At 36.5% G+C, this 10743-nt stretch overlaps 3 protein-coding genes across 3 annotated transcripts in view; 2 read left to right on the top strand and 1 right to left on the bottom strand.

The window, feature by feature from the left end:
- Positions 1-4356, bottom strand: part of LOC131168684 (zinc finger BED domain-containing protein RICESLEEPER 4-like) — an 8648-nt gene extending 4292 nt beyond the window's left edge. The window contains exons 1-2 of the mRNA XM_058128310.1: positions 4255-4356; positions 1898-2310 (exon numbers count right to left, since the gene is read on the bottom strand). Of these exons, the coding sequence (XP_057984293.1) occupies positions 1898-2290 (393 nt within the window). The 5' untranslated portion in view covers positions 2291-2310; positions 4255-4356. The remainder of the gene's footprint in view (positions 1-1897; positions 2311-4254) is intronic.
- The window catches only part of LOC131168683 (uncharacterized), a 24544-nt gene extending 18362 nt beyond the window's left edge, over positions 1-6182 (top strand). The window contains exon 5 of the transcript XR_009140387.1: positions 5765-6182. The gene's annotated coding sequence lies outside the window, so the exon portion shown is untranslated. The remainder of the gene's footprint in view (positions 1-5764) is intronic.
- A 2519-nt stretch (positions 6183-8701) lies between these two features.
- LOC131143476 (uncharacterized) lies at positions 8702-9971 on the top strand. The gene has a single exon (XM_058091803.1). The coding sequence runs from the start codon at positions 9003-9005 to the stop codon at positions 9564-9566; it is 564 nt and encodes a 187-aa protein (XP_057947786.1). The 5' UTR covers positions 8702-9002; the 3' UTR covers positions 9567-9971.
- Positions 9972-10743: the final 772 nt, after the last annotated feature.

Here is a 10743-nt window from a genome sequence, read left to right as displayed (position 1 = left end):
GGGGGGGTGTTGGATTTCTAAGGAATAAATTAGGAAATTCTATTTTTTAAAATGAAATTACTATTTCAGTTTCTAGTAGTTTCAGTTTCCTATTTTCTAGCCTAGAGATTTGCTTATTTGATTTGCTGATTTTTTGGCCTTCCTAATTTGGTGGCCTTCCTCTACTATTTATCTTGTAATCGTGTCTTTTGAAATTCAATAAGAATGGTTATTCTTCTCCTAAAAAAATCCTTCAAAATATAAATCAAAATGTTATTGCAAGAACTAAACCTTATCTTTCCCTTTCTTTTAATTCCATAAAAACTCTGAAGCCAATCCTTAGCACAAAGTAAGACTACACTATCTCTACTGATAGTAATGCACGATATAAGTCAATTACTCTTACCACTAGCAATAAAAGCTGATTCTGATGCTACCACGGTAATAGGTATTGATAGTATATCACAAGCCATCTTCTATAAAATTTGAAATTTCAGATTATTTGCTTTCCACCATTCTAATGCATCAAATTCTTGAGAACCATCACAACAAATATAAACACTTTCCTCCAAATAAATATCCAACTTTGACTTTGCATTGATCACAACATCAACACTTCTTATGAATTCATCAAACTCTGATATTCACTCCTTTTTCTCTTCGTTTCATCTTGAGTGGTACAAGAACTTGTAGTGCTAGAACTCATAGCACTAGACCTCATAGTAAGAGTAGTAGAACTAGCGAATGGGATGTGTGCATCAACATATTCACCGTAAAGCTCGTACAAAGCCTCACGAACTATATACATTTGTTTACTCACAGAAGTTGCTAGGTAAATGAGAGGAAAGCTAAACTTAACCAATTTCATCTTATTCCTTTGGTCTAAATCAGCTACTATAAAGATCAACAAGTTACTTACCCCAATATTTATCAAATTTCACCTTCATCTATGTTGCCATTGTCTCCATATACTCAACTCCACATGTAGATTTTTCATCTATGTGCTTTTTAATCCTCCAAAGTTCAAGAAGGAATAAATTTGAAGTTGGATGCTCTGAACCAGAAATAATATCAGTGATTTCACTAAATATTCTGAGAAAAGAGTAAACATTATCAATTTTTTGCCAATCCTCATCAGTAGACAAGTTGTGATAAGTAGAGTCTCATGCATGGTATCAAGGGAATACATCCTTAACTCCAAAGCAGCCACTAACATTGCATGTGTTGCATTCCATCAAGTGCTCACATCCAAAATTAACTTCTTTGAACACAATTGCAATTGTTTGGCAATCTTAGCAAACATGATAATATGCGGCTTTGATTTTGTAACATGCTTCACACTTTTATGCACATTAAATATTATGTTTTGAATTTCAGAAAGGCCATCCTGTACCAAAATATTGAGAATGTGAGCGCAACAACACACATGAAACAACTTACCACCAACAGGAAGCTTTTGTTGATAAGACAAACTATCTTTTAATAACCTTGCAACCGCATCATTGTAGGATGCATTATCAACGGCAATGCTACAAACTTTCTTTTCAATCCCCCACTCCACCAAACACTTGTGCAAAGCATCATACACATTAACCCCTGAATATGGAGGTAGAACATTACAAAAGTTCAAAATGCGTTTGTAACTTCCAATCAGGATTCACAAAGTGACATGTCAAAATCATGTATTTGATTTTTTGACCAGATTTTCACAAATCTGTTTTCATGCCAACACTATTGACAAAATTCAATAGAGATTTTACCTTCTCCTCAATCTCATAGGCAGTTTAACAATCTGCTCTTGACATAGTTCGTAAGATTTTCATGTAATGGGGGGTGATAGTCTTCATTAGTAAGTTGAACAAGTCGTATTAAATGGTAACTCATGAACTATGACCATATGGGCAGCAACTTCTCTTACCCTTGCATGATCATAATTAATGTTTTGAGCAGATGCCACACCCTTTGCCCTTTTTGTACTAACAGAAAGGTTTTGCTCTCTTGAAAGATTGCACTTGCATCTGACACAAATCTTCAAGTGTCTTAGAAATGTTGATGTAGCACCATACTTATTTAAGGCAAAATTTTGCTTGCAATGGATGCACTGCATTTTCCTAGTTCCATCGCCAAGAGTGATTTCCTTGAACTCCTCCCAATATTTGGATTTCCTCTTCCTTCTCTTCCTAGCAACTGAGTTTTCATTTGCTTCTACTTGCTTACCAAGTCCTTCCACCTCAGTAAATAATGGACTCGTTAAATCTTCGTTTGAATGAAAAGGAGTTGAAGCTTGCTCAGGAGAAGTGAAGCTTTGCATTACTTGCTGTCTAGATAGATCTGAATATTACAAAAATGAACATAAAACGGGGATTACTTGAGAAATAGTACTCCTGTTGGTAATGATGCATGTACAGAAATGCCAAGACACAGGAAAGCGACAACATTTGACCAAAAAGGCATATGATTTTGTTGCATTGATCTGCCCTATTATTCTACATCAAATATGATGAAATAAGGGTTAACAATAAAGTATTAAAATAACCAAATGCCAATGATAGATACAGACAGATGCAGGTGAAATATTTATGAAGATGAATGGCTTTTCAACACCATTGTCTCGCTTAAGTATTTCAAATGGTTAATCAAAAGCCATTTACCAAAGCAGGAATATTTACTTGATCTAATTAACAGTCACATCTCACGCATTCTATTGTAATTTGGAAACCATCACATAAAGCTATACTGCAACGTGTGTGAATCCAGGCCACTTGACAACTAGCTCGCACCATTGAAAGAACATTAATAGAAGAACCCCTGATCTACTTTTCAAGTAAATATCAAAACCCAGTTAGGCAAACCTGCACAGATATGCACTCTCAGCTAGCCAATTACATAACTATACTATATAGCAATACCCAGCTTCAATCATGCATATACATTTGCACCTAATAAAGATATGTATATGGTAGTGCCCTACAAACTGTGAAAAGTAGTACTGAAATGACTTCCCACTTCCCACTTCCCATTTCCCACTATAGCATTCGGACATTCCAGCGGTGAAAGTATCATACATCCTTGTATCAAGTTTGACTCTTACCAGGGATGAGAAAGAATATGAACAAATTAAAAGGGGCTACGTTCTCTTGTAATTCAACCACGTGGGCCCCCAACAAAGGAAAAAATAAATCTATTTAACATGTTAAGATTTGTAATTATAAAAAGAAGTAACCCTACAATTGGGAGCACGCAAGGCACTTGGACCTTCACTTAGACAAAACTTAATATAAAATTGTGTTGAATTTCCCCCAAATCCACATCCATGGCTCAAAATCTATGCTCCCACATACTAAAACAAAAGGAGGGATTTGTCCAATAGTAACAAATGGTGCCTCCACAGGTTGACATCCGATCCCACTAAACTGAATCTAGCAAACCTGCAGAATACAGAAAATTTTGATTACCTGTTCTGAGTAGTGGCTCCCCTAGTGAATAGGACCCTGAAACAAAACAAGCAATATGCTACATTTGCATAAAGAAACATACTTTTGTTTCCAATAAATCAACTTATCTTGTTCAAGCATGTAATGATATGTAACAATAAAAAAATAGTAACCAAATTCTTGTTCGATTCTGGTATTAGCAGAAGTCTATCATACTGTTGGACTTGTTAAAAGAAAACATAAACTATATTTGAGATTGGTCTTCATCTGTATGAAAGTTCATTGCAGCAGTAAAAATGCACATATATATTATGCATCTTGAGGAGGTAGTTTGAGTGGAACTTGAAGAAACTAATATAGCCAAAACAGAAAAATAGGATGCCCTAAGTTAAACAAGCGACAGCATCAGGGTTTGATATATTCAAATAAGTGAGGATGGCAGAATGATAAGGGCAACACCTAGGCCGTGTCACATATGAGTTATTCTATGTGCGTGCATGTGACCATAATTTGCAATGCAGAGTTGTAAACTGGAATAAGTCGCCAAAAACTGACAAGTTTGAATTTATCATGCAGACTTCTAAGCTGGAATAAAAGATCAAAAAATAGGTCAGAACTCAGAAGGCATAACCCAGCTTGCCATGTTTATGAAGCAACTGTATGAGTATGATGCATGGATCAGGTTCAACCCTATGCAGTAGGCATTTCGATAGTGTCGTTTAGGTCACCTTATTGTGAAACGATGAGTTAATAAACAGAGAAATTTTCAAAAAAAAATAAAAATAAAGAGAGAGAGCATAGATTGGGATAGTTGTAAGAAGAGATTGGAGGAGAAAGTTACCTCAATCACATGGCTGAGGCTGAGGGGTTGTGTGCCTGCGTCTGCACTGCCGCTGGGCTCCTATGAGCTACGGGCTACATATGACTAGAGAGGCGAAGTGAGAAGTCCAAACAGTATGCAGAGTCGCAGAGGGACGGAGCTGAGAGGCGACTGCTGACTGGTAGTGGTAGGGCTACAAACAACCGAAGACTGAAGTGAAGGGGCAAATTAGATTTAGGGATTTACTGTTTTAGTTTCACTCTTTCACAGTTGTTCACAATTGGGCTGGGCTGGGCTTTTAGTTTTGGCATTGGTCCATTGGACCTATTGGAATTGTATAGCCGTATAGACACTTGCAGGTTGGGCTTCGGCCAGTCTTGGCCCTTGGCCTTGGGTTGGGCGTAGCCAACTATAATTATAAATATTATCAGTGTTTTAAGAGGCTCAATTGAGGCTCGCCTCAAGTCACGACATGCCTAAAATGCCTTGATGCTCAATCTAAAATACCAAATTCGAAAAAGGCTAATGCATTATCTGCTGAGGCTAACACATTTTTTACAAAAAGCATGCCTTTCGCACCTTTTTTTTAGCTGAGGCTTACGCATTTTGGGTGTGATGCTCAAGTAAGAATTGGTTAAAAAATTTTAATATCATGTTTGTATAAAAGGAATCTCCCCACCTAGTGGGACTTAAGGCTTGGTTTTGTTGTTGTATAAAAGGAATCTCATAATATGAGTTGATTTCTAGAACTCTTGAACCACAATCATTCCAAAATAACAGAGACTTGTATCTTAGATCATGAAAATAGTTTGAACTTTGTAATAGTATAGCTATCTCTTGTCATGATTTATGTCGTGTATTCAAGTTAGAAATTTTTGAGTGACCAATAAGTAGTTTGCAAAGTATAAATAATTTTTCTTTCTCACATTATATTTGTGATTTTCTTAATTTTTCCTTATTTTTAAAATCTATAAAATTTATTTAAGTTCTTCAAATCTTAAAAGGCTTACGCCCCAACACTTTAATGCTTATGCCTCACCTCTTAAGGGTTAAAACGCCTCGCCTTGTGCCGTTTAAAAAATTGAATATAATAAATATTTGATAGTGAGTTGTAATCGAGCCTATTTATGAGCCATTACCAAGCCTCACAACTAGCTTAGTTGAGCTTGTAACTGACTTGCTCATGAGCTGAAACAAGCCGAACCCGTCAGTGTTCACGCTCGGCTTGTTTATGAATTGAGCGTGAAATTTGAGCTTGAGAATTGCTCATTAAGATAATGAACGAGCCTGAATGAGCCCTTACTGAGTCGAGCTCCCATGCCGCTCATGAGCGGCTTGGTTCGTCTGCAGCTCTAGAAGGGACTGCTTTGCAGTTAAGACATTTGTCTATGGCGCATTGATTCTCATCATTATGTTATGATGGATCCAACATATAGGTGTCACTAGTTGTTTGCATTCTCAACTTTTTTTTTTTCATACAGTTGCCATGCTATATTTAACTTCCTTCTGATATTACTTTCTTCTTCTGCAGCTTGTGTCTTTGCATGAAAAAGATGGTGGTAATAGAGTTTCTCCTTAATCCTACTGGAACAAAGTTCCACATGATGGGAGAAAAAAACTTACAATCCTCACCTGTGTATGATAGCTCTAAAGATTCCAGATGGATACCTTACAACGCTCACTTGTGTGCAATAGAGCTAATGATTCCTGATGAGTAAACTCTGGTCGATGCCCATTATCATCATATCATTTCTCCATTTAAAACTTTCTTTTAGACATGTATGCAAACTGTTATCAAATCGAATGTTTTTGTTCTCATCTATTTTGATTAGTTGGTAGGAGTAAAATTTTTTCAAAGCAATAATATCTGGGTTATAAGATTTGAAGCTTTGCACTTTTAGCATTCTGGATTAAAAAAATAAATAAATCACAAACACGTCATTTGTGCAGTTGAATGTTTATAATGCATTTCAACTTTTGTGGCTTGGTGCTAAAAAATGCATGGGCAATGAAGAGCAGGGGGAAAAGACTTTTAGACCCCAAATGGGAATCACCTCCCCCTCTCAGGCATGGCTAGTTTCATTGTTTTCTTGCAGGGCATCCCAAAACTGAGTTTTAGAACCTGGGTTCTTTCAGGTTGCTTGTGATTTACTGTTCAGGTTTTAGACGTCATCTATTTGCTCAATAAGCAGGGAGGTAGCTGTGTATTCATGTTAGTCATGATTGCACCTAGGGCAGATTATTATACATATCATCAATGAGATATTGCAGATCCACTATTAGTGTTGCTTGCCTCTCAGATGAGCTTAATGCTGGACAATGAAGATCCATGCCTACTGCTGGTGTAATGTTTTAAGAGCTTATGGATATGGAAGGCATTGGTTGCTCTGTGCAGGTTTTTTTTTTTTTTTTAAAGGAACTGTTGAGATTGTTTGTCATAATGTGTTCTCACTTTTAGCGGAATTTATCAAATGATTTGTAAGATTTCAGTATTCAGCTGGAAGAAATTTGCAAATCATTAAGCCTGCTACGTGTAGTATGGGAAAAAAATCATAGCATACCTGTGCTTGAGGTGTATTGAAATTGATTTGGTCAATAGACTGAAACATTCGAACTTGGTTTGACTCAGATATTATAAGCTTGAAACTGGACTTGAACTCAATGAGTTGAACTTCACCTCGACTCAACTAAGATCGATTTTGTTGTAAAATAATATTAATGCACATTAAAAATATAACATCCAGTGCACAAGACTCCCACTCCATATCATTTCCCACTTGAATCTGAGACTGCCCTCACAAAATTCCTAACTCCTAATCATTGACATGCCCCTAATGGATTAGATAATACTAAATACTAAAAAATATATAATATATCACTTATATAATATAAAAACAATAAAAATCCCAGCTCGCAAATAGTATTATAAAAGAAATTGGTTCATCTCTTAGAGCTCTACTCCAGTAACTTAACCTATATGATAGGCATATTTTTTTTTCTCTGAATGGGAAGCTCAAGCTGCTCAACTTACGATGAACAAAATTGAATTTCTAGTGAACAAGTTGAATCTACAAGGTATTTGGGATGAACAGAAGGTTTCATTTTGCCTTTATTTGCTCTCCACCCAACAGCCAGGCCAAGGAAAAAAGTTCAGTGCAGACAGATGAGAAGAAACCAAATGAAAGTGCTTGTAATGGCCGAAGAAAGTGCATATCATACTGCTGCTACATGACAAGATGTGGAGTCACTTTCAAGTTTGTATAAATGCAAGCAAGCAGCAGAGAGAAGAATGCTGCTGCTTTGGTGGACATATGGGGTCATTTTCTGGTGTTCTAATTTCAGAACAGGCGTGCTTGGGAACGTCCATTTCAAGTCACCGCCCCTCATCATAAACGACACTCTTATTTTACTGTTCACCAAAAGGCGTGCGAGGTTTAAAACTCACCAACTCATTCATTCCCATTTCCCCCAGACCTCCTCTGCCCATGATTGCGTCCCTGTCCATTCCTCCCCTATTGTCAATCTCAATTCCCCAACAGCTATTATTATTATTGTTTCTTTTATTTTATTTTGGCTTTTCAATTTCCAACAATTTGCTTTTTATCTTTGTGATTGCTGTTCTTCACCAAGCTTTCTACCCATCAGCTTGATAGCATAAAGTCGTCCAATGTATTATTTTGCCTTTGATTTACCCTGCTTGAGGAACATGTCCAAAGTGGTTTTCTTTTTTCACATTATTATTGCTATACTGTCACTAAAATGATGCTTTACTTTCAATCCAAGACTTTTCTAGTTACAGTGAAATAATTGAGATAAAAGTTTGAAGAGCGGCTGGCCTAATTCAATTGTGGAAAACAGTTTTATTTATTTATTTTAAAAATATTAAAAATACAATCTTATTTTTTAGTTTTTTCAAGATTAAAATTAAAAAACAACATTGCATTGTTCTCTAAATTTTATTTTGCAATTGGTGGAAAGTTGAAAAATAAGGTGTAATTGTAACTCTTTAAACAATTAAAAAAAATAAAATTATTTTTCATAATTAAACATGTTCTTAGGTCATGAAATAACTCTTTTTTATTTTTTAACTTGTAAAGAATTATAAAAGTATTTTTCTACCTTTTTTTTTTCTTTCAAAATTATAGATGTTTTCTAACTTTTTAATACAAACATTATAGAACTTTAAAAAAAATGTCAATTTTGTAATCTTTAAATGTTTTTTTTTAAAAAATTACTCTTTTATAAGTAAATAGATCCTTGGAATTTGAGTCGAGAGAGATAGGAGTTAGACCGTCGGGCTTAATAGATTAATTGGATATCCAAAGTATCGGGACATCATATTAAAAAAATATATATATATATAAGAAGACACTCTGAACTGTGGACTGGCTGTGTGAAACTATACATTGTACAAGGTTGCGCCAAAAGGTTCCTTCATAATCACACATGCAGGGACTAGGCAGGGCCTTCTGGTGAGCTAGCACGCCTAGCCATGGCTCACACACCAACACAGCTAAATCCCCTAATCTAAACCCCAAAGCAATGATACGACTCTGCAGCTTATGCCTTATTGTCTCCCCTGTCCTCCTCCACTGAACCTCGTCTGATCATTAGTTAGAGGACTCATCACTGCTGTCCCATTTACCCACACAGCTCCAACCAATAATTACTCTCTTTGATTCTCCAATTCTGTTTCAGTATTTAAACACAGCCCAGCCCAGCTCAGCCCACCCCACTCACCGAGCTACACAGAATTGCAGCAGCGAGAAATGGAGAAGATAGAGAGAATGGAAGCACATGAAGGAAAGAAAGATAAGGTATACACAATTTTGTTCATGGCAGGAACAGCCCTCCTCATGTTTGGTTTGAAAATGTGCCTAGTTGAGCAGTGGAGGGCATGGGTCTTCCTTACTCTCAACCTTCTCCTCTTGGCGATTCTCCTCACTTCTGTGCAGTTCAGCTCTGAGGAGGAAAAACAGGAAAGCACCGAGAAGGAGATCACTGTAGAATCAAAAAAAGTTAATGTAGCAATTATACAGCAGAGTAGTACTACTGCAACAAAGAAGGCAAGCCAAGAGTGCCATGATCGGTCCGAGGAAGCTCGAGAGCCGAATCTACACTGCGAGTTGGATGATTCAAGCAGGGGAGGGAAACAGAGTCAGGTGGAAGATGATGAAGAGCAGCAACAGTTTCAGCTGTCGAAGGAGGAGCTCCACGAGAGAGTGGAAGCTTTCATTGCAATGTTTAGGAGGCATTTGGTTTTGGATGCTCAGAGGGGTAGTGGGCAGGTGTTTTCTTCAACCAGATCCAGTTATAATGTTGTATGCTGCTAGTAAGAAAAGACTGCATATGGCAGAATTGGGCAGTGTTGAAGATTTTTGTTTCTGTTTCTGCTTTTTTTGTTATTGAAATTTCTATACACTTGTTGTGGGTCTGTGCCTTTGCTTCTTCCTCATGGGGCTAGCTAGAACTGAAGTTCTAATTTTTGGAATGGACCCATGACCTCCTCATGATCCAAAATATATGTAAACTTACCTTGTCTTGAGCATACAGAAGCAGCAATACCCAGAGAAGCAACAACAATGCTCAAATGGGAACAAAACAAGTGCATTCATTGGAAAGAAAGATGCGATTCAATTCTTTAAAAAGTGGGAGCATAGTATTTTATTTATTTATTTATTTATTTACTGAAATATTGGTCCAAAACATATTGCATGAAGGGAGCTGCTTTGAATCCAGAGTTACCTGACCAACATAAGTACTGATTTTGTCATGATTTATGAATCTACAACCACTGAAGATTTTCACAAGGGTTGGCTACAAATGAAAAGGGTAGGTGCTGAAGAAAACTATGGTCCAAGAACCATGCAAATCCACATTAACAAGGTATTCCAATCCAGCAAAGACATAAAAATTAAGAGTTCCAAATTTCCCCGCAATAAGATTTTTATGGCATTAGAACTAGAAGAATCAATGTTCCACCAACTTGGTGAACAAGAACAACCAGCATAGATGAATTGGAGACTTTGCAGTGGAGAAAATCATCCACATTTTGGTCAACCATTCTCAATAGATATGACCAACATAAGTACTGATTTTGTCATGATTTATGAATCTACAACCACTGAAGATTTTCACAAGGGTTGGCTACAAATGAAAAGGGTAGGTGCTGAAGAAAACTATGGTCCAAGAACCATGCAAATCCACATTAACAAGGTATTCCAATCCAGCAAAGACATAAAAATTAAGAGTTCCAAATTTCCCCGCAATAAGATTTTTATGGCATTAGAACTAGAAGAATCAATGTTCCACCAACTTGGTGAACAAGAACAACCAGCATAGATGAATTGGAGACTTTGCAGTGGAGAAAATCATCCACATTTTGGTCAACCATTCTCAATAGATAGATTTGGATTAGGAGGGTAAGTTAGGTTTCTTTCTGATATGGATTTGGATTTATGTGAATTTTGACAAAATTTAATATATTGTATTTTGTTTCAAATTTAAACA

The sequence above is a fragment of the Malania oleifera genome, chromosome 11 (genome assembly GCF_029873635.1).
Source record: "Malania oleifera isolate guangnan ecotype guangnan chromosome 11, ASM2987363v1, whole genome shotgun sequence".
Taxonomy (NCBI): domain Eukaryota; kingdom Viridiplantae; phylum Streptophyta; class Magnoliopsida; order Santalales; family Ximeniaceae; genus Malania; species Malania oleifera.
This window is presented reverse-complemented; position numbering and strand designations above follow the sequence as displayed.